Source organism: Sminthopsis crassicaudata, chromosome 1 (genome assembly GCF_048593235.1).
Source record: "Sminthopsis crassicaudata isolate SCR6 chromosome 1, ASM4859323v1, whole genome shotgun sequence".
Lineage (NCBI taxonomy): Eukaryota > Metazoa > Chordata > Mammalia > Dasyuromorphia > Dasyuridae > Sminthopsis > Sminthopsis crassicaudata.
In genome coordinates this window covers 8,432,873-8,459,744 of record NC_133617.1, presented here as the reverse complement: position 1 = coordinate 8,459,744, position 26,872 = coordinate 8,432,873, and the positions used below count along the sequence as shown (strand labels likewise).

The 26,872-nt window shown below is 61.4% G+C and overlaps 1 protein-coding gene across 2 annotated transcripts; it reads left to right on the top strand.

Annotated features, from left to right (window-relative positions):
- Positions 1 to 837: 837 nt before the first annotated feature.
- KLHL22 (kelch like family member 22) lies at positions 838 to 26,156 on the top strand. Of its 2 annotated transcripts, XM_074291986.1 has the most exons (8): positions 838 to 961; positions 9,380 to 9,556; positions 11,666 to 11,895; positions 16,542 to 16,707; positions 17,175 to 17,893; positions 19,217 to 19,409; positions 24,357 to 24,590; positions 25,236 to 26,156. In XM_074291986.1, the coding sequence occupies exons 3-8, from the start codon at positions 11,690 to 11,692 to the stop codon at positions 25,611 to 25,613; spliced, it is 1,896 nt and encodes a 631-aa protein (XP_074148087.1). In that variant the 5' UTR covers positions 838 to 961; positions 9,380 to 9,556; positions 11,666 to 11,689; the 3' UTR covers positions 25,614 to 26,156. The 2 variants fall into 2 exon arrangements, with proteins under 2 accessions (XP_074148087.1, XP_074148078.1); XM_074291977.1 differs by lacking the exon at positions 9,380 to 9,556.
- Positions 26,157 to 26,872: the final 716 nt, after the last annotated feature.

The following is a 26,872-nucleotide window of genomic DNA, read 5'->3' as shown; positions in this document are numbered from 1 at the left end:
AGCTGAAACGCCGCTCCGTTTTCTTTCTGCATCTCCCAGGCGAGCACCGCGCACATGCCTGTTTTCTGCGGGAATTTTTAATTGGAGACCCTGTGGCCAAGAATCCGGGAGGAAGAGAAGGGTGGCCAGGCTGGACAGCTCCGCCGGCCGCCGCCTCCGCCTCCTTCCTTCCCCGTTCTTGGGGACCCCCCAGTCCTCGAGGAAACAGGCTCCTCCCCCCCTCCTCCCCGCCCCCCCCCCACTGCGTCTGGTTTCTTGTGGAAACGTTTTATTTTCAAAACATAAACGCGGGTCATTTTCCGCGGACCTTTGACAACCTCCAGCCCCCCAGCTGGCAGGAGCGTGAGCATACAGGTGTCAAATGCAATAGCGCCCTCACCCCCACCCCCTCGGCCGCCTCTTCTAAGGAGGCGGGATCCCGCGGGAACTGGGGGGGGGCCGGCGCTGCCGCCCTCATCCCGGCGGTGGGGCAGTGCTCCCCCAACTTCGGAGCTCCCCGTCTCCTCCGGGTTTTCCTTCCTCCCGCCCTTCCCCCTTCTTCTCAATCCTTTCTTTTCCTCCGCTCCCTCCCTCCCTCCCTCTTCCTCTCTCCCCTCTTCTTTCTCTTTCTCGCGCTCCCTTCTTCCTCTCCCCCTCCCTCTTTCCCTCCCTTTCTCCCTCTTTTCCTCCTTTCTCACCTCCCCCTCCTCCCTCTCCCTCCTCCCTCCCCCTCTTCTCCCCCTTCTGCTCCCGGCCCGCCCCCCCCCCCCCCCACTGGGGGAGCCGCGGGCTCTGGGCGCGTGCGCGACGGGGGCAGTCCCGGTCACGTGCGCGCCGCGCCCCGCCCCCGCTCGGCCCCGCCCCCGAGGAGGCAGAGGCAGCAGAGGTGGCGGCGGCGGCGGCGTCGCGTCTTCGCAGCTCGGGCTGAGGAGGCGGCTTCGGCCCGGGCGGAGCGAGGAGGGAGCGGAGCCGGAGCCCGGCGGTGAGTGGGAGCCCGGCCGGGCGCCGAGAAGGCCGAGGCGGGGCGCCCCGCCCCTCCCCCCGCCCTCCCGGGCCCCCGGCGAGAGAGGAGGGGGCGGGGGGCTGCCTCAGGCCGGCACACAGCAGGCGCCTAATGAATGGCGGGCGGCTGCTGGGCCGGGCCGGCGGCGGCGGGGGCGCGCCCGCGGACTTCCGACCCCGCCCCGGCGCCCTCCCCCTCCTCCGTGACCTTGGGGGGTCACGGCCTCTCCGGCCTCCGTGCTTCCCGGGTCCCGGGCAGCGGCGGCGGCTCCTCCCCGCGGGCGGCCTCTGCTGCGGTCCGGCAGCGCCGCGGCCCGGCCACCTGTGGTCCAGCCCCGGACTCCGGGCCCGCCCCCGCCGCGCCGTCACTCACCGTGTCAGGAGGACTTAGTATGCGCCTGCTGTGTGCGGCTGAGGGTGGGAGGGAGTGAGGGGGAGGGGCGAGCGCCGCCCCAGAGCCAGCTGGAGACCGGCCGGCAGCCACGTGGGGAGGAGGGGTGACCCCTTCAGCTCAGGGCTCCCTCCTGGAGAAGTGAGCGGGAGGGGTGCTCCCTATGCCCTCGGCAGCAGCCTGGGTGCTCCCCATGCCCTGGGGCAGGAGCCTGGGGGCTCCCCATGCCCTCGGCAGGAGCCTGGGTGCTCCCCATCCCCTCCTGCAGGAGCCTGGGTGCTCCCCATGCCCTCGGCAGCAGCCTGGGTGCTCCCTATGCCCTCGGGCAGGAGCCTGGGTGCTCCCTATGCCCTCGAGCAGGAGCCTGGGTGCTCCCTATGCCCTGGGGCAGGAGCCTGGGTGCTCCCTATGCTCTGAGGCAGGAGCCTGGGTGCTCCCCATGCCCTCGGCAGCAGCCTGGGTGCTCCCTATGCCCTCGGGCAGGAGCCTGGGTGCTCCCTATGCCCTCGGGCAGGAGCCTGGGTGCTCCCTATGCCCTGGGGCAGGAGCCTGGGGGCTCCCTATGCTCTGAGGCAGGAGCCTGGGTGCTCCCCATCCCCTCCTGCAGGAGCCTGGATGCTCCCCATGCCCTCGGGCAGGAGCCTGGGTGCTCCCCATCCCCTCCTGCAGGAGCCTGGGTGCTCCCTATGCCCTCGGGCAGGAGCCTGGGTGCTCCCTATGCTCTGAGGCAGGAGCCTGGGTGCTCCCCATGCCCTCGGCAGCAGCCTGGGTGCTCCCTATGCCCTCGGGCAGGAGCCTGGGTGCTCCCTATGCCCTCGGGCAGGAGCCTGGGTGCTCCCTATGCCCTGGGGCAGGAGCCTGGGGGCTCCCTATGCTCTGAGGCAGGAGCCTGGGTGCTCCCCATCCCCTCCTGCAGGAGCCTGGATGCTCCCCATGCCCCTCGGGCAGGAGCCTGGGTGCTCCCCATCCCCTCCTGCAGGAGCCTGGGTGCTCCCCATGCCCTCGGCAGCAGCCTGGGTGCTCCCCATGCCCTCGGCAGCAGCCTGGGGGCTCCCTATGCCCTCGGGCAGGAGCCTGGGTGCTCCCCATCCCCTCGGGCAGGAGCCTGGGTGCTCCCCATGCCCTCGGCAGGAGCCTGGGTGTTCCACATCCCCTCGGCAGGAGCCTGAGTGCTCCCCATCCCCTCGGCAGGAGCCTGGGTGCTCCCTATGCCCTCCGGCAGGAGCCTGGGTGCGCCCCATCCCCTCGGCAGGAGCCTGAGTGCTCCCTATGCCCTCGGGCAGGAGCCTGGGTGCTCCCTATGCCCTGGGGCAGGAGCCTGGGGGCTCCCTATGCTCTGAGGCAGGAGCCTGGGTGCTCCCCATCCCCTCCTGCAGGAGCCTGGATGCTCCCCATGCCCTCGGGCAGGAGCCTGGGTGCTCCCCATCCCCTCCTGCAGGAGCCTGGGTGCTCCCTATGCCCTTGGCAGCAGCCTGGGTGCTCCCCATCCCCTCCTGCAGGAGTCTGGGTGCTCCCCATCCCCTCGGCAGGAGCCTGGGTGCTCCCCATCCCCTCCACAGGAGCCTGGGTGCTCCCTATGCCCTGGGGCATGAGCCTGGGTGCTCCCCATCCCCTCGGCAGGAGCCTGGGTGCTCCCCATCCCCTCGGCAGGAGCCTGGGTGCTCCCCATCCCCTCGGCAGGAGCCTGGGTGCTCCCCATCCCCTTCTGCAGGAAGACAGGCTCTCTGAGAGGGCCCAAGGCTCCCTTCTGCACCCAGCGCCCTGTTTTCTTCCCTGGTCCTCGCCTTCACCCCTCTGGTTGCTTTGGGGCGCCAGGTGTGGGGCTTCAGCCCCCCCAGCTTGCTGGCTCCCATCGGGCGGGTGAGCTGTGCCCCGTTGGGAGGCTCCATCTCCCCCTCCCCCCGGGCGGCCTCCTCCCTGGCTCTGACTTTGGCCAAGGGTTCCGGAGGTTTTCCAGCCTGGGACCAGAGGCAGTGGCCGGGCTGGGGGAGGCCGAGGGAGGCCGTGGGCGGGGCAGCAGGAAGCAGATTTGGGATGAGGGGAGGGCCTGTGATGTGCGAGGGGGGCACTGGGGAGGCTGCGAGGTGCGGGGCGGGGGCCGGGGGGCACCAGGTCCGGAAGGTCGCGGCCCGGCTTTCCCAGCCCTGGCTATGAGCCTGCAGCTTTGTGAAGGACTTTGCATGTTTGCTCTCATTTGATCCTCACAGCAGCCTTGCAGGGAGGCGCTGGGGAAACTGAGGCACGGGATTTGTCGCACAGATAACTAGGAATGACCGAGGCCGGTTAGCGCGGCCTCCGACAGTCTGTCCGGGGCCGAGACCCAGGGCACGTTCCCAGCGCAGGCCGTTGTGTCCGTTATCACAAGGGGTTTCGCCACTTCCCCTTTTGACCCGCCCCTGGTTAGCCCCGGGATTTCCAAGTTTGGAAGGAACTCGGGAGCTCAGCTTAACTCAGCCGGAAAAGGAATCCTCTAGTCTTGACGAGCCAGGACCTGAACCCAGCGCCCAGGAGATGGCAGAGCCCCCTCCCCAACTGAAAGAGGCCCGTGTGGCCCGGCCCCTGAGCCGGGCTGAAGGGAAGAGGCCTCGGGAGAAGGGGCCTGTCCTCCTCCTCCTCGCCACCAACTGCCACCAACTGTCAGAAAGGTCCAAGAACCCGGAGGGACAGCATCTCCCAGCCCTGGGTCCTCTGGGTAAGGGCCCGTCATCCCCGCCCCACTGCCGTCCGCGGGCCCGGACAGACGGGATCCGCCCCCGCCCTCCCCCCTCTCTGCTCGGACCCTGAACCCCAGAACCTTGGGAGCGCAATGCTTCCGGCAAGTGTGGCCTCCATTCTGGAAAGCTCCCTCGGGGGCCTTGAAGAGCAGCACTTCTCGTCGGGGGAGCGGCGGGACACCTCTGGTTCCAGGGGGGGGGCGCTTCCATGACACGAGGTGGTCTTCAGGATGTTCTGGAGAAAGAAGGGTCTGGCTGGGCAGCTGGGAGGGGCTCAGGCAGAGAAGAATATGGAGGGGGCCCAAGAGCTGCCCAGCATCCTTCCCCACAGGAGCCATGGAAGTGTCAGAAATGGGAAACAATGAGACCCCTCTTCAGGGGTAGCAATAAGGGAGTGAAGAGCCAGTCGGCAGAGGATTTCCGCCACTGCTTGCCCGAGGCCGGGCTCCGGCCAAGTCCTGGGGGCCAGTGGGTCCAGGCAGCCCAGGGATGAACCGTGGGTTCAGCTGGTTTCTCAGGCCTAGGGTGGGGAGTGGGGTCGGGGGGCGCCAGACGTCGGAGCCAGGAGCCCCCGTCGTGGGCGAGCCCACGAAGCCCGCGTCGGCCGCGGCCTGCTCTCTCCAGTGAGGCCCTTCGCGGCCTTTCTTTCCCTGCCTCGCCCAGTCTCGCCCAGGGTGTTTGGGGGTGAGCGGGAGATGTCCGCGTGCCGCGGGGGGCCGGCCGTCCCTGACCTCGCCTCGCCCGAGTAGTCTCCGAAACCCAGATCCCCCGGAAGTGTCTCCGCCAGGCGCTAGAGGGAACTGAAATCTTCCAAGTTTCAGGCTCCCGTGCTTGCCCTTAGGCTTCTTGAGATAAGAGTTGGGCTAGTGATGTCATCCAGAAGACCCGGTAGCTTGTCCAATGGAAAGAGCCTTACCAAGGTGCTTGGGGAGCCATAGAATGTCTTAGCGCTATTGTGGGAGGTAGAGCGGGAAGGGGCGCTCCCTTAGATGTCTGTAAGGTGCACCTGTGTGCCCGCCCCCGCGCCGAGTGCCAGGGACACCGAGGCAAAGCCCAGACTAAGGAAGACCGCGGGGGGATAACCAGGGAACGTCTCCTGCGCGTGAGAAAGGCTGAAGAGAAACCTGGGAAGCCCCTGATGAAGCGATGCCGCGGAAGGGAGCAGGACCAGGAGGCCGCCTTCTTCCTTTTCTGAGGGGAGAGCATTCTCGCCTCACCGTACTGCTGAGAGGAGCCGGGTCATCTGCCTGCGTCCCGAGGAGGGGGTGCTCTCGGGGCAGGTCGGGGGTACTTTTCCGGGCACAGCCAGTTGGAAATGTTTCCCTGTACTTGCCACACAGGATTTTGTTTGTTTTTGCCTTCTCATCCAGGGGAAGGGGAGGCAGATCTTAAATAAAACTTAATTTTAAAACGCTGGGTGCATAGAACATCTCTGCAGAGTAGAGAGGGAGGCTGAGCTAGCAGCCGGGGCACCTGGAAAGGTCTCCTGGCGGAGAGTGGGGCTGGAAGCCAGGGAGGGAGCGTCCCGGGTGTGGGGGACAGCCGGCCCAGATGCCTCCGGGTGGGAGGCCCGTGGAAGGAAGGGGGCTGGGGACGCGCTCTGGATGCCAGAGCAAGGATTTGGATTTTGGCCCCGAGGGAACAGGGGCCCCTGGACCCGGCGGTGGAGTGGCCGAGGTGGGTCAGAGCGTAGGGCCTTGAGGCAGGGAGAGCGGCCGTCCAGATGAAAGATGAGGAGGGCCCGCGGCTGCTCGGGTCCAGGGAAGGTAGACGTGACCTTTGCAGTGGATGGGATGTGTGGGGTGAGTAAAAGGTCAAGGGTAGCATGAGGTAAGCTTCAGTGACTGGGAACCTGGGGAGATCCTTGTCAGGAATAGGGAGGTTGGAATGGGGGGAGCGTTTAGTCCGGGAAATGATGAATTCTCGTCGGGGCGTGTGGAGCTGGAGACGTCTGGGGTGGCAGTTAGAGGGGGGCTGTGGGAGCGGTCTCTGGATCCCCAGGAAAGAGCACAAGGCTATCAGACAGTAGGCCCTCAGTAAGAGCTTGTTGAACCATGTACCAGAGTATGGGGGAGGGACAGCTCCCCCGGTGGGTGGGGGAGGAGGTGGCACTTTATCCTGAAATACTGACCGGGCATTACGGGGTGAGGGATTCCAGGGACAAGGAAAGACGAAGCAGGACTAAGGTTCCGGAGCCGTCTTCTTGGGGAGGGCCGAAATCCGATTTGTATCACGTTTATCCGTTCTGTAACCCGGCAGATCCCGGGCAAGTAGAGGATGTAAATGTTGCCTCCGGAGCCCACCCTACGGTTGAGCAGGTAACCCCAGGGGAAGTTTAGAAAGTCCCGAGCATGCGCTGAGTGAAAGGAAGGAGAGCGCTTGCCGGGCTGCAGTTGTGGGAGCAGCTTTCCGGGAGGGCCGGTAGCTCTCCAAGCCTTGGAGGGGGTCAGGGGGCAGGACCAGAGAGGGGGAGGCAAGCTCCCTGCTGGCCCAGGCCGGGAGAAGGCTGCAAAGGGAGCCGGGGGGAGACCTCGAAGGCCCAGTGAAGGAGTTCAGTTGGTCGTCAGCGTCAGCCCTCGAAGGCCCAAGTGGGGCCTGATGGGAGCTCTGAATCTGGCAGCTCTAGGCTGACACGCCCTAGGAGTTGGTTAATTAGACTCGGGTGCCCGGAGAGTCCAGCTCTGGGGGCCGGCAGACTTCGGTATAAGTCAAGAGTTGGGTGAGCTTGGTTTTCGTCACCTGGGGCGTCTGAAGCGCTCACTGGTGAGATACGTGGGCATGAGGCCGGCCCGCCGGGAGGCTCCAGGCAGCAGCTGCCGCCAGCGAGTGGTCAGGCCAGGAGTGAGATTATGAAATGTGGGTATATACGGGGGCCGTGCGGCGGGGGGCCTGGCTGAGAGAGCTCCGGGGGCTAGGAGCTGACATGCGGGAAACGCCACCTTCTAGAGAGGAGGGCAAGGAGAAGGAAGTCGGTGACCTCAGAGAGACACAGACCTGAGGCCCAGGCTGGGAAAAGAAAGGGCAACAGTGGTGGGGAGCCAGGAGAGCAGCCCCTGCAGCAGGTTGGGGAGGCCGTGGAGGGGAGAGCTGTTGGTGGAGCTGGCTGAGAAAAGGAGGAAGACAGCCTGGGCCTGCTTGGGGATGGAGGGAAGACAGCAGCTGGAAGAAAATTGGGGGTTAGGGGAGAGGAGGCCGCAGCAAGTTTTGGACGGAGAGCCGGAGCCAGTGGTCTAGGCCGGGAGAGCGGGTGAGAGTGGTTGTGGGGCATGTTGGAGGCTTCCTTACAGCTTTGTAAGGAAGGAGAGAAAAAGGACTCTGTCCCTCTGAAATGGGAGGAAAGAAGGCCCAGGCTGTGGAGGCCAGCCCGGCTCCGAGTTGTAGTAGCAGACAGTGTTAGCGCCGACTTTTGAGGGTGTTTCGGAAGTGATATTATTTCAAGATAAATTTTTAAAAACCTGGACTTGAATCTGTGATTTTATTAGACTAGAGAACCTACAAAAATTATTCTTTTTAACATTCATTTATTGTTAGGATTCTTGTTTTTTTTAATTAATTTTTATAATTATAACATTTTCTTTGACAGTACATGTGCATAGGTAATTTTTTACACCATTATCCCTTGTACTCCCTTCTGTTCCGAGTTTTTCCCCTCCTTCCCTCCACCCCCTCCCCTAGATGGCAGGCATTCCCATACATATTAAATATGTTATAGTATATCCTAGGTACAATATATATGTGCAGAACCGAATTTTGTTGTTGTTGCAAAGGAAGAATTGGATTCGGAAGGTAAAGATAACCTGGGAAGAAAAACAAAACAAAACAAACAAAAAAAAAACCAATGCTCACAGTTTACACTCATTTCCCAGTGTTCCTTTTCTGGTGTAGCTGATTCTGTCCATCATTGATCAATTGGAATTGGATTGGCTCTTCTCTATGTTGAAGATACCCACTTCCATCAGAATGCATCCTCGTACAGTGTCATTGTTGAGGTGTTTAGAGATCCCCTAGTTCTGCTCATTTCACTCAGCATATTGTTAGGATTCTTACAAGGTGCTAAGTCACTGGAATGAATAGAGACAATAATTATCTAATTTAACGTGGTTGAACTGATCCTACAAGGAGATGTTGGGCCAGAACGAGGCACTGAGACGGTGGTTAAATCTAGTTTAGCATTGATTTAATCCTACAACAAGGAATGGTTTCCTTGTGATAGAATGATTGGTGTATACTCAGCACATGAGGAGGAGCTCTCAGAACTTCGGGGGGACTTTGGGAGGTTCAGAGTCAAGATTCATTCCCACGTCATCCTTCGTGCTGGAGACATTGGGAGGACGAGAGGCTGAAGCGGGCTGGAGAGATTCGGAGGGAGCTCTTGGAATCCAGGAGAGAGACAGGCCTCTACTAAAGCCAACCGGGCCCAGGAAAAGATTCAGGGCTTTGGAGAGACAATAAAAGAGCTGGACTCTAACTCCTGGCTCATTTGGGATAATGGAACTGAACAGAAACGAAGGCTGCCTCCAGAAGCTCCCCAAGAGACCTGCTCTCAGAGAACATTACAATTTATATCTATTTTCTGTGTTCTGAATCCTCTGTTCTTTTTCCCATCCCAGCCCTCTTGAAGATAAGAAATGTGATATCAGTTATACATGTCAAATCACACAAAACATTTCCATGTTAGCTACGGGGCAAAAAAATCCAAACCAACCCCCGAGGCGAGAACAGGTTATGACGAAAGGGCAGAAACGATGCTTCCATCTGCATTCCGACACCTTCTCTCTCCAGACGTGATAACCTAAGTTCTTTGGAGGCAGCTTGGATCATTGCCTTGAGCAACGGCTAGGTCAGTTCGAGTCAGTCTTTGGACAGCATCGCTCCAGGTAGTGCTCGCCTTGCTCCGCGTCAGCCGATCCGCGTCAGCCGATCCGCGTCTTCCCAGGCTTTTCCGAAATCATCATGCCCACGTCAGTTTCCAGTTCTTTGCCTAGACAAAAATTGCCCTATAAATATTGTTTTACGACTGGGACCTTTCCCTTGGATCTTTTGGGGATCTAGACTCAGTAGTGGGAGTGCTGGGTCAAAGGGCATGCGGTTTTATACTCTTCGGGTCTCACTTCGCATTGTTCTCCAGGACGGTTGCACCGGTTTCACTGCTCCCCCCACGCTGCATTGGGGTCCGAAGCCACCTTAGGATTTGGTCTTCTAGATCTTGAGGGCAAATCAGCCGATCTCCTAGGCCGGCCTGCCTAGACTTAAGAGAGAATTGTGATTAAACTGATTTATATTCTTTGACTAGACGTTGAGCGATCGGAAGAAGGGGCCTGGGTCTTTATTCCGAGCCTCTAGCAGGCAGCTGATGTAGGGGCCCCACAGTTGGCCATGTGACATTGAGGTCTGGAGCGAGAAGCCTTGATTGACAGCCGCTTCCTGCCGCAGTGCCTTCGAGCAAGTCCTTCCAGCCCTTATCTGTAAGGTGAGGGGCCTTCGGAGGCCGCTGCCAGCCTCAGCCTTGACTCCTCTGACTTCTCACGCCCTGGGAGGCTCCAGGGTCGGCCCCCTTTTGAATCTGGCAGCAGCAGAGCTCCTCTGGAACCTGGACGCTTGGCTTCGGGAGGGTTTTCAGGGCTTCTTGACCACTTTAGAAACTCCCCTGCAGGCCCGGAATCTCCCTTGGCTGTCAGAGCCCCCCGGGTTCGGGAGGCGGAAGAACTGACTGGGTTAATAAAAGCTTCTTTTGGGGCAGTGCATTATGGCTTACAAAGCGGTGACCGCCATTGTGAATTGGATCTCTAGGATAACCGCGAGAAGTCGGTAGTCTAGGTGGGGAAAGGAAGGGAAGCTGCATTTATAGAATACCTACTGTGTGCCAGCCCCTGTGCGAGAGCTTGTCTTCACTTGGGAGGAGATCAGAGATGTGGATGGAAGCGCTTGGGGAGGAGGTTGGTATTTTTAGTCACAGATTGCGTTAGCTCGAGGAGGGCATGGTGAGTAGGAGGGGAGAAGGAAGAGAGGAAGAGGAGATGAAACTTCAGAGGAAAGCTCGTTTCCCACGGACTCCATTGGGAGCTAGGTCTGGGAAGGAGGTGGAGGAGAGCTTGCTGCCCACGACTCCCTCTGCCCCTTGGGGAGCTGGCCCTAGGCATCTGCTGCAGAACGGGCACAGGGACGCCTGACCCACGCTCGCAGCGATGTTAAAAAACGAATTTCTTTCTCGTAGATCCTTCTGCAAACCCCCCAAACTGTCGTAACCAATGTTAGCGATTCTTGATCCTAGATAACCGGACCTTGGGCCTGTAATCCTTCCTGCTGGAGGCAGGGCTGAGGCAGGCCAGGCTCGGCCTATTGAATGAGGCTTAAGTGGGCTAACCCAACCCCCAATGTTGGGAGCGGGGCCCGAGGTTGGCGCTCCCGAGCAGAGCAGAACTCTGAGCGTGGTGGGCTTCCACTCCGGGGGAGATAGAGGACTCGGGCAGGGTGGGAGAAGAAACAGTCGGAGACGGGCAAACAGATGTCCTGATTTTCTGCCAAGGGGAGAGCATGATGCTGCACATTGAATTCCTGGCAAAATTCTCCCGTGTATTCTTAAGGGGATTGTCATGTCAGGCCCCGACCCCCAAACATTCTCTCCTTTCTCTTGGCTTACCTTTCTCTGTCTCTCCTTTTCCTCTTCCTCCTTTTCTTCCTCCTCCTCTTCTCATTTTTTTCTCTTCTTCCTCTTCCTCCTTTCCTTCCTCCTCTTCTCCTTCTCATTTTTTCCTCTTCTTCCTCTTTTCCCTCTTCCTTCTTTTCTTCTTTTTCTTTTTTTCTCTTCTTCCTATCTCTCTCTCTCTCCTATCTCTTATTTTCTGTTTCTTCCTCATCTTTCTCTTCTCTCTCATTGTCTCTCTTTTCTCTCTCCCTCCCCCCTTCCCCCGGCCTTTGAGCCCCCAGAATCAAATCTTCTCTCTCGGTTGGCATTAAAAACTTTTCCCAGCCTGGAGCCTTGTTTCTTTCTAGGTTTTCTACCCGTGCCACCCATTCCCGCCCTCTCTGGCTCCGTCCTCCTGCCCCACCGGTGCTGCTCCCGCACCCCGTAGTCCCGCCCCTTTGGCGGCCCCGGAGTGTGCCCTACTTCATTTTCTCGCTCCCTCCACCTCTGAGAATTTCAGCTTCGCGGCAGGGCTTGGCTGCCACGCGGCTTCCCGCTCGCTCTGGCTGCTCTGAGTCGTGCTTCTTTCACGTGGATCTTGTCCCAGATGTTGCCTCCCCGTTACACTGTCCTTGCTTGAGAACAGAGGCGGTTTTTTCTGTCTCTTTGTATCCCCAGGGCCCAGGGTATTGTAAACACTTAATAAATGCCCATCATCTGATTGATTTATCAGATAGGGGGGACCTATCTCTTTATTTTATTTCTTAGGCCCACGGGTGTGGTAAATGCTGGGCTTTCCTTCCCATTGAATGGGGCCATGGGAAAGGTTACTGAAAGCCAAGGGCTACAGGGGCCAGAAAAGGTGGGGAGCCCCAAGCGGAAGCTGGTCCTGAGGAGACCGGACTGCCAGGCGGGGCTCCGTGCCCTCATCTGTCCTGTTCTCTGCTCTCCTAGCTGGCTGACGCCACCCTGCCCGGGATGGCAGAAGACCAGGTGGCCCCCGAGCCCATGGCTCAGCACTGCAACAGCAACACCTACCGCAGTGCCCAGCATTCCCAGTCCCTGCTCAGCGGGCTCCTGGCCCTTCGGGACAGCGGCATTCTGTTTGATGTTGTCTTGGTGGTGGAAGGCAAACAAATAGAAGCTCATCGGATCCTCCTGGCTGCTTCCTGTGACTACTTCCGGTGAGTTTGTTTCCTCCCTCCCTCCCTCCCTTTTTTCCTTCCGCCTTCTCTCTCTCCCTCTGTTCCCCCTCCCTCCCTCCCTCCATTCCCCCCTCCTCCTCTCTCTCCCTCCATTCCCCCTCCCTCCCTCCATTCCCCCTCCTTCCCTCCCTCCCTCCATTCCCCCCTCCTTCTCTCTCTCCCTCTGTTCCCCCTCCCTTTCTCTCTCCATTCCCCCTCCTTCTCTCCCTCCCTCCGTTCCCCCTCCTTCCCTCTCTCCCTGCCTCCGTCCTTTCTGACTTTGGACTAAGCGAGTCGGTGGGACATTTGGTGCAGCTTCTCCCCCGTGCAGGATTCCAGCCCAGTCTTGCTCTGCCTCCGACCTTGCCCCGTTCCAGAGGTCCCAGGGACCTTGAATGTCCTGGAGGAGGAGCCCCAAGCAGCATCTCCCCTTACAAGGGGCCCTCCGACCCCACTTGAATACCTGGAGTGACCAGTGGTTCCCTCCCTCCCTTCCAGGGAGTCCTCGCTCCCCTGGCACTTCCAGGTTCTCCCTTAAGACTCCTCCTTCTTGAAGTCCTCCCAGCCCAGGTTTCCCGTCCAAACCCGAATGGCGGGGCAGACTGACTCCCCGGCCCTCTTGCAGCTCCGGTCCCACATCTTCCTTTCCTCCACAGCCACGTTTGTGCTGGGAGATCTTATGGTTCACCTAGATGCCCTCTGGCACTCCCCGGTGCCCGCGGCGCGCTTCGACTTGGCTCCCGTCGGTGCTTTCCATGCCCTGTCCCTCTGCACCTTGCTCTGACTTGACCCTCAGTGCCGTGGTCGGCCGTTCCCCCGTGTCCTGGGCTCTCCGGGCCCTTGCCTCTTTCTGCGTCACTCCCACCATCCTCTTCCTCTGCCCTCATTCAGGAGCCACTGGTCATCGCTAGAGGAAGGCCCACCGCTGTGCTGACTGACTGCACCTCAGCCTCGCGGTAGCCGGCCTCCGCCGGGCCCTCCCTGCCACGGGGCAGAGCTTCTGATCGCTTCCCAGCTCATTCCCCGCAGACACGGGCCCAGCCTCGTCTGCCCTGCAGAGTTCCTCATCCTTCCCCTCAGGATTCCTTCCTGAGAGAATTGTGTCCATTTGCTGTCAGGTCCCTCCTCTCTCAGCCCCTTTGTCTCAAAGTTGCTTCTTTTTCTAAGCACTTAAGCTTTTTTTACATCCCAGATTTCCTCCCCTTTCTCCCTCCCTCATATAAGGAAAAGGCAAAAACTTCCCCCAAACCCATTACGGATTGCATAGTCTGCAAAGCACATTTCCACGTCAGCCCTCGCCGCCAAAAAAGGCAAAAAAGTCGAGGCCGCGGCTCTTTCCCCGGAGGAGGCCGCGGCTCTTTCCCCGGAGGAGGCCGCGGCTCTTTCCCCGGAGGAGGCCGCGGCTCCCCTCGGGAAGCCTTTGGAAAGGCGCCGGGCCGTCACGTGGAGCCACGGTCCCAAGCCTTTCGCAGGCCATGCGTGTTGCGGTTCTGCTGCCGCAGCGTGCGGCGTTCTCCTGGTTCTGCTGCAGTTCACACAGATCTGCCCCGCTCCTTCCGAAACCCTCCCAGTCGTCATCCGGTGCAGCCCAACGGTCGTCCCTCCCGTGAAGCCGTTCCCCCATCGAGGGGCGTCCCTCGCTTCCAACTCCTTGCCGCCACAAAAAGCTGCTGGACGTGTTTTTGTATTTTTCCTTTCTGAGCTGTGGGGCGCAGACCTAGGAGCAGGACTGCCGGCTTCCTGCACGCTGTCCCACGTTGCCTTTCACCACTGGGCATCCTCTCGTCCCCCTCCAGCGCCGGTCAGCGTTCTGCCATCTTTGCCATTCTCTGATTACTGATGGGGCAGCTGGGGGCCATGGCGCTCAGAGCTTCAGGCCCAGAGTCAGGAAGGCTCATCTTCCTGAGTTCAAATCCCATCTCGGGCCCTTTCTAGCTGGCTGGGCCTGGGTAAGTCACTTCACCCCGTGGGCCTCAGTTTCCTCCTCCATAAAATGAGCCAGAGAAGGTCCCGCATCTCTTCCAAAAAAGCCCGAGAGGGGATCCTGAGAGTCGGACACGATCCCAACCGCTGAAGCACAGACTTAGTGATTCGGAACACGCTGACAGCTCTGCTTCTTTCTCTGAAAGCTGCCTCTTTGTGCCCCTTGCCCCATCTCCTCCTGCTCTCTCCTTTCTCCCTTCCCCTGGCCCGGCCAGTCCTCCTGCAGGGACCCCGATCCCGCCTCCTGCGTCTTCTGCAGCAGACGGTTCCTCAGTCGGCCCTGTCTCTCCGCTCTGGCTCTGGCTGTCTCTCACGTTGCCCCTCGCCCCGGCTGCTGTTCTTTCCCCACCGTATTCGGACACACCCCATTGGACCCCACTTAGATCCTGGCAGTGCCAGCCGCCCCCTACCTCTGCCCTTTATCCGCATGCTCCCTGACCGAGCTGCTTCTGTAGACCGCCCGCTCGCCCCCTCCCGCTCGCCCCCCTCCCTCTCGCCCCCTCCCGCTCGCCCCCTCCCGCTCCTGCGTGCTCTGCCTCCCGGCTCCTCATGCAGCTGAGACTGTTCTCTCTCCGAGCTTTGCCCTCCTGACCCTTGCCCGTCCTGCTGACCCTCTAAGCCTGGGCAGCTTTTCTGCTCGCCCTTTGGCCAGCTCATCCCGTGGACCGTGCTCCCTCACGGGAGCGGGCCTGGGTGCCTGTCTTCGGCGCCCCCTCTTTGGCACGCTCCCCAGGCTGTCCCCCTGGCGTGTCCCCCTCCGCCCTTCTTGGCCCCAAGCTTCAGTCGCCTTCTAGACGCTTCAGGTGGGCTCGCTAGCCCGGGGGCATCTTAAAACTGAACCCGCCCAGAACCGAACTCCCTCAGACCTGCCCCTTCCAGACTTGCCTTCGACTCTGAAAGTCATTACTCTTTGCCCCCTTTGTCCCTTCTGCGGATGGGGAAACTGAGCCTGAGAGAGATTGTTAGCTGGAGCACTCTGCTGCACCACCTGGGGGCCGGGATGCATGGGGTGCTCAGGGCACCAGCCCTTCGGGGGGAGGGCTTCTCACCCACCGTTAGTGCCCGTCTGTCCCCCACCTCTCCCCGGTGCCCCCAGGAGCCGCAGCGTGGGCACGGCCGGGCCCGCTAAGCCAGGCGGATTAAACCGGGTTAAGGGGATTGACAGGCCCCCAGCCTGTTGCTGCGTTAGGGCTCTGGGAAGCTAGAGCTCGGTTAGGCGGCAGGGACACCTCGGGTCACCTCCCGCCTCCCGACTTCTGTCTTGCGCCGGATTCCGTGACCCCGGAGGAGAGAGGGAGGCCGGAGAATTTGTGCAGCTCCCGGGCTGGCCTTCCTGACCCCCCCTCCCCCCCCCCCGTGGCAGCCGGTCGCCAGATCTAGCACCTGCCACGTGACAGCCTCGGCTTGGGCCCTCCGCGTCTCCTCCCGGTGACCCGGCGGCGCTGCCAGAGGTTTGGCCAAACACAGACTCCGGCTCCGCTTCTGTGAAGCCGGCCTCCGGCCTGGGCGTCCTGGCCCGTCACGTGACGCTCCATCCGCGGCGCCCTCGGGGCCCGTGTCCTTCCCTGGAGGGACGGATCTGGGTTGTACACGGAGAAAGGAAGCCTCCTTTGGCAGAGCCGTCTGACGGAGCGGGCGCTTAGTTCCCGAGAGGATAGAACGGAGGACAGAGAGGAGACCAAAAAGAAGGGAGCCGCCCGAAGTCTGACCAGTCGGCCCCTCTCAGGGCCAGTCACCGAGGCGCCGTTCTCGGGGCCACCTTCGAAGAGAGAGCCTGGAACCCGGGGTCAGGCGGGGCTTCCTGGAGCCCCGAAGAGCGGGGGGGTCTGAGGGAACGCGGTCCGGCCCGGAGGACAGCCGGGGCTGAGGCTCCACAGACGGAGCCAGGGAGGAGGAAGGGGCAAAGCTTGGAGGGTCTGTTGATCCTGGTGGCGCTAGGGAGCTCCCCCAGGTGCTTGAGCGGAGCAGTGACCCCCCGGAGGACTTGCTGGCTGTGTGTATGGCACACGACGGCCTTGGGGGGGCGCTAGCGGAGAGAAGGGGATCTGGCCAGCGGCCTCGGGGAGAGCCCACCCTTCTGTGTGCCGGGGGGCCCTGGCTTCTTATGAGAGGCTCTACTGGGAACCCGAGGGGACTTCTAGAGCCTCTGGCTGGGCCTCGGTGTCTGGGACGGAGGCCGGGGATCTGGCCACGGCCTCCAAAAGAAAAGTGGCCTGTGACAGGGCAGCGGGGGTGGCTTTCGGCCCCCGCTCCCCAGGCTGATTCCCGCCTCGGCCCGCTGCCTGCGCGCGCTCGCCCGTATTCAGATTTTCTGCGAGTCTCCGGGACCCCCCAAGTGGGCGGCGTCCGAACGTAGGAGGCGGTGCGGGGCACGAGGCTCAAATCCACACTGAGTCCTGGCTTTGCGGCCTCCAGCACCGGACTGAGCCTCTCTGCCCCCATTTCCTCCTCCAGCGAGACGGCCTCTGGGGAGTTCAGTGCTGGGGTCCATACGTGCTCGTTCCCTTCCCCCTCAGGGGCCTGTGGGGCGCAGCGGGGGCGGGGATCGCAGATGGCGGCCGAGAGAGACGGGAGCGGCCGAAGCCGGGCGTCTGGGACGCCAGCCGGCGAGGAGAGGGAGGATGTGGGCCTGAGCTCCCTCCCCCTGTGCCTTCCTTTGGCAGGGGGATGTTTGCAGGGGGACTGCGGGAGATGGAGCAGGAGGAGGTCCTGATCCACGGCGTGTCCTACAATGCCATGTGCCAGATTCTCAACTTCATTTACACTTCTGAGCTGGAACTCAGTCTGCACAACGTCCAGGAGACCTTGGTGGCTGCCTGCCAACTCCAGGTGAGACGGGGAGGGGCACACGGGGGCAGGGAGTCTTCCAGCCCCCCGGGGCACCCGCCTTCACCCCGAGCCCTTTCTCTGGTGTGTTTGGTCCCTGCCCTTTTGCCAGTAGCGCCGCACGTGGCATCCAGAAGGAACGACCCTGGGCTTGACGTGCAGCCGCGTGGCCTCCGTGCTGCGCTGAGCCGGTCTGCCGAGTTGCCCCCGGGCTCGTGCCCAGCTCCTTCTGGTCTCCGGCCTCCCGGCCCCCTCTGCTCCCCCCGCGGCTTCATACACGAGGGGCAGCGGCTCGGGCCGAAGGGGGCCCCGGCGCGCCCCCGGCGGTCTTTGCGATGAAGAACGGGAAACGGCGCTTCTCCCGATGAAGTGCGGGGCGTGTGGTCCAGGGAGGCGGCGTGGGGCTCCGGCCGCCCGGCCCACCCCCCGCCGCGGGCGGCCCCCTCAGCGAGCCCCTGTCGCCCCCCCAGATCCCCGAGATCATCCACTTCTGCTGCGACTTCCTCATGTCCTGGGTGGACGAGGAGAACATCCTGGACGTGTACAAGCTGGCCGACCTCTTCGAGCTGGGCCGGCTCACGGAGCAGCTGGACTCCTACATCCTCAGGAACTTTGTGGCCTTCTGCCGCACGGACAAGTACCGGCAGCTGCCGCTCGAGAAGGTGTACGCGCTGCTGAGCAGCGACCGGCTGGAGGTGAGCTGCGAGAACGAGGTGTACGAGGGGGCGCTGCTCTACCACTACACGCCCGAGCAGATCGAGGCCGACCAGGTGTCGCTGCTCGAGCCGCCCAAGCTGCTGGAGACCGTGCGCTTCCCCCTCATGGAGCTGCAGCTGCTGCAGAGGCTGCACGACAAGCTGAGCCCCTGCCCGCTGCGCGACACGGTGGCCGGCGCCCTGCGCTACCACCGCCACGAGAGCCTGCAGCCCAGCCTGCAGAGCTCGCACACGGCCCTGCGCTCCGAGTTCCGCTGCGTCGTGGGCTTCGGGGGCATGCACTCCACGCCCTCCACCGTGCTCAGCGACCAGGCCAAGTACCTGCACCCCTCGCTGGGGGAGTGGCGGCACTTCACCGCCGCCCTGGCGCCCCGCATGTCCAACCAGGGCGTGGCCGTGCTGCACAACTTCGTCTACCTGATCGGCGGGGACAACAACGTGCGCGGCTTCCGCGCCGAGTCCCGCTGCTGGAGGTAGGTGGGGGGCCCCGAGGGCGGGAGGGCCGGACCCCTCGGTGCGGGGGCCTCACGTCGGCCGCCCACCCGGCCCTTTGCCGAGCCCCCTTCCTCCCTCGGGTCCCCGCGTCACACGCGTTTGCGGGGTCGGAAGGGGCCTCGGAGGCGTGGGGGGCCCGGCAGACAGCTGACGTGGCCCCCGGCGTCCGGGGACACGGTCGGACCCGTCTTTCACCTTCCCCGTGGGTGCTGACACTGGCCTCTGGGGCGGAGCCGGGACCCTCGAGGGCCGGCGGTCCCGGCGGTCCCAGCGTGCTGTGGACCTCACGCCCTCGGGGGCGGGGCAGGAAGGTGGCGCCCGCAGCCTCTAAGAGCAGAGCAGGAAGCTTCCCAGCGCGCCCTCTGCCACGGCGCCGTGAGGCGGGCACCCTTGTGCCGGAGCCGTACAGATGAGGAAACTGAGGCTACAGCGGGCTAAGGCCCCGTGCTGGGGTGGGGCACCCACAGAGGAGGAGCCGGTTGCGCCTGCGGTGGCCCCGGTCAGGGGTCTCCAGGCCAGGCCTCAGGGCGGGCAGTGACCTTTAACCTGGAGAAGGGGAATCAGGGAGGGGGGGCAGGGCCGGAGAAGGCTCCCCAAGGGAAGCCCACCCTCCCTCACTGATGGGAGGGCCCCGTGGCCGCACCCCGGGGGCACCTCTGACTGCGCTGGCTGGCACACAGGGGCCTCCGGGGTCGTCGCTGGGAAGGGGGGGCATGTGGCCCCCGCCCCCTCTCTGGGCTCTGCTGCTTGGGGGGGCCCTGGGGACGCCTCATACTTGGGGTGTCCAACGCGGAGCCGGCCCCCTTTCCCTCCAGACCTCCCTGTTGGTGCCTCCTGCCCTCCCCCCCCAGGTCTGCACGATTGAGGGTTCTGCCAGTTGGACCCTGTCCCTCCTCCCATTTCTTGCCCCCCCTGCTGCCTGGCACGGTGCCCGGCTTGGCTCACGGCCTCCGGCTCCCACCCCACGCCAGCCCCTTTCAGGGCTTTCTCCTAGGGCGCCTCCTTGCCGGCTCCCCTGGCTGCTCAATAAAGGCCTCCGGGCTGGTTTGGGGGCCTGAGCTCGGGGTGAGCGGCCTGGGCGGAAGGGCCCGCACGTGACCCAACATCCACGAAGCCCCTCCTGGGCGCCCCACGGAGACACAGAGCCGGTGCCGGGGGGTCTCGGGGCGGGATGGGGGGGCGCTTCTTCCCCAGGCTTTACCAACAGCCGGTGGCGGGGGGGGATGGCTCCCGTCTGAGGGGACGGCCCTGAGCCGCCGCGACCCCGAGAGGTCCCAGCCCCGGCCTGCTCCTTGTCCCAGGTACGACCCGAGGCACAACAGGTGGTTTCAGATTCAGTCCCTGCAGCAGGAGCACGCCGACCTCTGCGTCTGCGTCCTGGGCAAGTACATCTACGCCGTGGCCGGGCGGGACTACCACGCGGACCTGAAGGAGGTGGAGCGCTACGACCCCGACACCAACGCCTGGGACTATGTGGCGCCGCTCAAGAGAGAGGTGAGGGGCCGCCGGGCCGGGGCCCGACCCGTGGTACCGACACAGCAGGGGCCCCGCCCCCCCCGGCCTAGGGGTCCGAGGCCCGGGGACCTGCTTGAGACCGGCTCGGGGCGTCAGCGTGGACGGTGACAGGCGGTGGGGCTTCGGGGCTAGAATGCCGGGCCCCGTCTGCGGGACTCTGGGACCTGGGCCAGTCCCTTCGCCCTGTTTGCCTCAGTTTCCTCATCCGCGGGATGAGCTGGAGACCAAGGGGCCGAGGAAGCCCCTTCTGTGGGGGGGGGGGATGGTGTGCTCAGTCCTTTACAAATGGGATCTCATCAGGCCTCAGCTCTGGGGAGGAGGGAAAGTTGGGGAAACTGAGGCAGACTGAAGCCACAGGCCCGGCCCCCGGTCCTACAGCTAGGAAGTGTCTGAGGCTGGATTTGAACTTGGAATCAAGCATCGTCCTGACTCCAGGCCTGGCCCTCTGGCACCCCCTAGGTGCCGTCTCCTTTTTTACCCCGCTGGATGACTTGGGAGGCACCCTCTGCCCCCAGGTCAGAATTGAGGAGCACGGTGTGGGGGGCCCTTTGCGGGGTGCTCTTTCTTCATGGCCCCACTCTCCTCGGCTCTGGGCACCCCCACAATGGGCCATGGCCTTGAGCTCTGCTCGGGGCCCTCTTTTCTCCAGACCCGGCGCAGTCCCAAGGCCCGCCATAGCCCTGGACCACGCCACAGTCCCAGGTGTCCACGGGACACTCAGAGCAGGTGCCCCGAGACACCTTAGCCTTGTCCGGAGCCTGCTTCTGGGCTGCCCGTCATCCCCTCGGTATCACCCGGCTTCTTCCTCAGCTCCCGGGAGTCCCTCGTCGGGTCTCCCATGTCCCTGCCTCTGGGGCCTTCGTTCCCCCAAAGCACAGGGCCTGCTGGGCGCGTACCCGGCCCAAACTCCGAGGCTTCTGGCCGCCCTGGGTCACAGAACCAATCCCCCGTTTGGCATTTGAGCCCCGTCCCACTCAGAGCCAGCGCGCCTTTGCAGACATGGGATGTCCCGCTTCTCTTTCTCACCGTTTGACCCGCGCGGGGCTGGCGGTTATTCACGTGATCGCTCCTTCCCTCCCCTGCCTTGGCCGGAAATGGCTTTTTATCAAGCTTCTCTAGCTGGGGGGCTGCCTTTGCCCCCCGATAAGGTTCTTTCTAGCTGCAAGCCTAGTTACTCATTCGCCGCACAAAAATCTTTGGTAAAATGCGTCATCTTTATTTTCAGTTCCAAAATCTCTCCACTCCTTCCCGCCCATATTGAACGGGGAGCACAATGGAAGTCACGCCAACCGTTTCCCACCTTAGCCATGTTGTGGGGGGAAAAAGCCAGAGAAATGAAGGGGGCTACAAAAGGGTGTCAGTCTGTTGTCCGACTCCAGTTTCCTCTCTGGAGCTGCCCCCGTTTTGCACAATGAGTTCTCCAGAACTGCCTCGGAAGAGCCGGGTCATTCCCAGCCGATTATCTGACGGTATTGCTGTTACGCGCACGGGCTTCTCCGGTTCTGCTCGTCAGTTCTTTTTGCTGAAACCCGTCCCTCTGTCGTTTCTCATAACACAAAATTTTCTATCACGTCCCCGCCACGTGACTTGTTTAGCCATTTCCCAGTTGATGAGCGTCCCCTCTCTTTGGAGTTTTTTGCCCAGAAAACGGGCGGCTCCACAGCCCTTCTCGTAGTGGCGAGGGACCGGCGACTGGGGGGATGCCATCAGCCGGGCACTGGCTGAATAAGCTGTGGGAGGTGAATATTATGGAATATGATTGTTCTGTAAGAAACGAGCAGCAGGAGGATTTCAGGAAAGCCTGGAGAGACTCACAGGAACTGATGCGCAGTGAAACGAGCAGGACCGGGAGATCGCTGTACACGGCAACAGGATTACGCGGTGATCAATTTGGATGGACACGGCTCTCTTCAATATCCAGGTGATGAAGGCAGCTCCAGTAGACTTGGTGTGGAAAGAGCGGTCTGTAGCCCGAGAGAACTGTGGGAACTGGTTCGCAACGTAGTGCCGTCACCCTTTTTTGTTGTTGTCCGCTTGTTCGTTTCTCTCTCGTTTTCCCCCCTCTTTGGGGTGGTTTTTCTTGTGCAGCGATAAATGTGGAACTATCTTTAGAAGAGTTTCTCGAGTTTAATCCATATTGGATTCCTCGCTGTCCAAGGGAGAGGACGGGGGAAGAAAGGGACAAAACATTTGGAACAAGGTTTTGCAAGGGTGAAGGTGGAAACTACCTTTGCATGTATTTGGAAAAATAAAAAACGACTCCTAATTTTTTAAAGCAGCGGCTATAAATATTTTTGTAAATCCAGAGATCTTTTTTAAAAAGGAAAGGATCCATGTATACAAACTATATACGTGTTTGTTAAATCTGTGTCATTGAGACTAGCTTGGAGCTGTGGAAGCCGGAGACTGGGCCTGAGACACACGAGCTCTGTCTGTCCCTGCTCCCTGTCTCTCGCCTCTCTTTCTGCCTCTTTCTCACTTCTCTTTTTCCTGTCTCTCTGTGTGCGTCTCTGTCTCTCTGTCTCTGTCTCTCTGTCTCTGTCTCTCTGTCTCTGTTTCTCTGTCTCTGTCTCTCTGTCTCTGTCTCTGTTTCTGTCTCTCTGTCTCTGTCTCTGTCTCCAATCTCTGCTTCTTTCTCACTACTCTTTCTACCCATCTCTCTGCCTGTCTTTGTGTCTGTCTGTCTCTCTGTCTCTGTCTCTGTCTCTTTCTCTCTCTCTCTGTCTCTCTGTCTCTGTCTCTGTCTCTCTCTCTCTGTCTCTGTCTCTGTCTCTCTCTCTCTCTGTCTCTGTCTCTGTTTCTGTCTCTCTGTCTCTGTCTCTGTCTCTCTCTCTCTGTTTCTGTTTCTCTGTCTCTGTCTCTCTCTCTCTGTCTCTGTTTCTGTTTCTCTGTCTCTGTCTCTCTGTCTCTGTCTCTGTCTCTCTCATCTCTGTCTCTCTGCCTGTCTTTGTGTCTGTCTCTCTCTGTCTCCAATCTCTGCCTCTTTCTCACTACTCTTTCTGCCCGTCTCTCTGCCTGTCTTTGTGTCTGTCTGTCTCTCTGTCTCTGTCTCTGTCTCTTTCTCTCTCTCTCTGTCTCTCTGTCTCTGTCTCTGTCTCTCTCTCTCTCTGTCTCTGTCTCTGTTTCTGTCTCTCTGTCTCTGTCTCTGTCTCTCTCTCTCTGTCTCTGTTTCTGTTTCTCTGTCTCTGTCTCTCTCTCTCTGTCTCGGTTTCTGTCTCCCTGTCCTATCTCTGTGCCTCTCTCTTTCTCACTTTTTGCCTGTCTCTGGCTCTGAGAATCTGACTCTGACCCATTGGAGGCTCACCATTTCCTTCCTCATGGCCTTTTGCAACTGAGGAACTGAGACAGACCAGGCTTAAGTACTTTCCCGGAGTCACAGGCCCTCCCCCTGCCCTTGGGTGCCCTCTCGTGCGCACTCCCGGTGTGGTTGAAGTCCTTCCCCGCCCCCCTTTCCCGGGAAGGTCTGCACCCTTGGGCCGGTGGGCCGCAGCCAGTGCTCTGGCTGCCCTCGGTCCGGCGGCTCTGCGGGGCCTCCAGAGGCCTTTCTTTGCCGCGCTCCCGTGTCCGTGTTTTCCGGCCGGGGCTCGGAGAGGGTGGGATTCTCGCTCGGTGTAACAGCGCTCCTGAGCGCTAGCCGGGATTCCCACCCAGGTTTCCCAGTTCCCAGAACAGCCTTTTTTCGGTTTCTTCTCTTTGGGAGGAAAAATCTGTTTAACGACTCAATGACTTAAGACTTCTGCTCATTGGAAGGGAAAATGGCAGCACACTTCCTAAAATGGCCCCTTTTGAATGGGAAGTTTCTTCAGCGGATCCTCTGGAGTCAGACAGGAGGGACCCTCATTGGAGTCTCTTCGTTTTGCAGAGGAGGAGTCTTGGGCCCTGGAACGGATCTTTAGAGTAGCAGGTTCCAGCGGGGGTTGAGACTCCTGTTTTGGTGATTTGAAGAGTTCTGTTCCTCAGTTTCCATGTCTGTCAAATGGGGTCACAGGGTAGGCTGGGCTTCTCCCCGGTGTCTGACCGGACTTGTATGAGACGGTAGCGAGGGTTTTTTTGGCCGGACCCCTTCCATGCTCCTGGGGCCCAGCTTGAGCCGTGGGACTTGGGCAGGGTGCCAGGATTGCTGCCCAGCTGCCCGCTGCCTCTAAAGCCCACGATGGCGATAGTGTGGCCTGCCATCCTGACCGGTGTACTCTCTGCCTTTCGGGTTCATCTGGGAAAGGAAGGGAGGAAGAGGAGGCCTCGCAGGCCTGGGGGGACCCCCTACATCCCAGCAGCTCAGAGCTGGCTGGGCCTTGAAACCCGAGGATTGGCGGGGATTCTGAGGGGCGACTCTGGGCCGCGGGCGGCCGGTCACGTCCCAGCTCTGGGTCAGCATGGCCGCTGCGCCGGGCCGGCCACTACCTCCTCACGCCACGCTCTGGCTTAGCTCCACCCAGAGGAACAAGGCACCAGGCGGGTTTTCCCATGTGGACCTCCCATGCCCGCCCCCACTGTCTGGGAAGGGCAGGCTCACTGGTCCATAAGGGATTAACCCCTGCCCTCTAGTGGCCTGCCCGGCTCACTACGCACCTTGCCCATGAGGCTGGCGAGCTCTGGGCACGGGCAGAACCCCAGGGATTCAGTCTGTAGTGAGAGCCAGGTATGTGAGCCTGGCCCATGAGAAGCGCCTCGTCAGTCAGTGCCCCCGGAGGCGTGCCAGGGCCTGGGAGGATGAGTGGGGAAGCCACCTCTGCCCTTCTGGAGCGGGACAGGCTGAACCCAACCCGGGACGGGACTCTGCTGGGCGCAGACGGAAGGCCGAGTTTGAAGGCCGGTCACCACCGTGCCCTCCTCCATTTCCTAGCTAGTAAGGGCGAGGACCGGGCCCCTGCCCGCCGCGTGCCCGCCCCCGCTTGTCTGACCCGGCCGCCGCCCGTCTCTGTGCAGGTGTACGCCCACGCAGGGGCCACTCTGGACGGGAAGATGTACATCACCTGCGGCCGGCGAGGCGAGGACTACCTGAAGGAGCTGCACCGCTACGACCCGGACGCCAACTGCTGGGAGGCGCTGGCCGACGGCCCCGTCCGGCGCGCCTGGCACGGCATGGCCACCCTGCTGGGCAAGCTCTACGTGATCGGCGGCAGCAACAATGACTCGGGCTACCGGAGAGATGTCCACCAGGTGAGAGGGAGGGGCCCGGCTGAGTTGGCTCTCCCTGGCCGGGGATCCCCGTCTTTGTGCTCGATGGGGCCCTGGCCACCCGGGGGGCAGGGGAGGTCTGCCGCTGGCCTAAAGCCAAAACAGGCAGCCCGACTCCAAAGTCTCGTGCTGTTTATTTCCAATCGAACAACTCAGTTGTGTGAGACATTAATTGAGCACCTACTGTGTGCCGAGCCCTGAATTAGACACTCGGGAAGGTGCAGAAGCTAGCTCCATTTGGGCCCCTCTCTCGTGGGGCGACAAGTTGTTTCCCTCCCCCTCTCCCTCCGGTTAATGACTCTTTCAAGGAGCCCAATGGGAAGGAGTCCAGTGCCCGGTGTACCCGGCACTGTGCGGGCGTTACAGAATTGGGGGTGTCTGGTTTCTGCCCTCAGGGTTGTTGGGGAACCACCTGGGAGTCTTCAGTGAGGAGCTCTGATGGGGAATCGGGGAATCAGAGATGGGCAGGGTCATCCTGGGCTGGGGGTCCTGCTTAGGGACCAGCCCGTCCCTTGCCCTGGGGTCCCCCTGGGGCTACGGGCTTGACAGCTGTGCCCTGTGGTCCCCAGCACCTTTCTCTCGGCCTCCCTGCCTCCCTTTACCCGGCACTTGCCTTTTCTTTTGCAGGTTGTATACTACAGCCCGAGCACCAGGCAGTGGACGGCAGTCTGCCCCCTGCCCGCCGGGCATGGGGAGCCGGGGATCGCCGTCCTCGACAATAAGATCTACGTCTTGGGGGGCCGCTCCCACAACCGTGGCAGCCGCATGAGCTACGTCCACATCTATGACGTAGAGAAAGACTGCTGGGAGGAAGGGCCGCAGCTGGAGAACGCCATCTCGGGCCTGGCGGCCTGTGTGCTCACTCTGCCCAGGTCGCTGCTCACAGACCCGGCCCGGCGCACCCCCAGCTGGCACCCCGAGCGGGGCCAGCGGGACCCCGACCTGGCCTCGGAGGTGATGAGCGTGTCTGACTGGGAGGAGTTCGACAACTCCAGCGAGGACTGAGCCTGGGGAGGGATCCCCTCTGGGATTTTAGGAGAGATGGCGGGGCCTCGGGAAGGGAGAACGCCTCGGCCGGAGAACTGGATGCCCCCCTCCGGCCCTCACCTCTGCCCACGGCAAGGCCACGGCACTCCAACCAGCCGGGCCCCGCGAGCTCTTTGAGAAAGCGCCCGGACTAAGTGGCAAGGTGTACAAAGGAAGGGTTTTTTAAAAAGAGATTTTAAACTTTGTAGATAGACTTCCCTCCTGCCTGTGGCTTCCAGGCTCGTGGGCAGGCTGGTGGCCTCGGGCTCAGTCGCGGTCTCCGGGCAGCGGAGGCTTCTGGACGGGGTGGTCAGGCGTAATTGGCAGAGCCAGGGGCCCCTTGGCCTCCTGAGGACAAGCGCTCTGACCCTGAGGGGCAGGGACCAGCACGCCCCAAGCCCCAGAGCGGGCTTCCAGAGGCAGGAGGGTTAGAACCAGTTCTGAAGAGGGAAAGGGCATGGATTGCTGGGGGGCTTTTTCAAACCATTCAGTTCACCGATGAAATAAAAAAATTGTCTAGGAGGTCTTTATTGCATTTCTAGGACCCGGCCTCGATCTGCTTCTGTGCCTTTACTGGACGGGGCCATTTCCGAGCATCAGGCCACGTGGCAGGATGAACGGGGCGCGGGCGTTCATTGGGCTCCCCAGCCAGATTTCACGACCTTACCTGATAAGGTCTTCTTCAGTCAAGGCCCTTTTAAGGGTCCCCGCCAGTAGACAAACTTCCCTTTGTGAGCTGGGAGGGCTGCCATCCATGGGAACGTCTGGGGCCGAGTCACTCCCCTCTTCTAACCCCCAGAGTTCCCGGCGTCTTCCCCTTGGCTTCCCTCACACGCCTGCAGACTCGATTCCCAAAGCCCCCGCCCTTATGTGATTGATCCCTGGTCCCCTGCCCTGGTGACTTAGGGGGAGTAAGCTACGTTCCTACTTTGATGTAAGAAGGAGGGACCACGGGCACAGGGATGCCCATTCCAAGCTAATTGGGGTGAACATGAGTCCTCTGAAATATAAAGCAGCTGAGTACCCTTAGCCAGCATTTATGGTTGCTAACATGGGCACCTCAGAGCGGGTCTCGTGACTTCCGGCCAACATGGCGGCGTGGAGGCAGACAGCTGCTTGAGCTCCGCGTTTTCTCTCAGGACTTACTTCATGACAAGCCTCTGAGTTAATGCTTGACCAGAAAAGAAACGCACAAATAATCACCAAGAGAAGACATCCTTGAAATTCGCCAGAGCAGG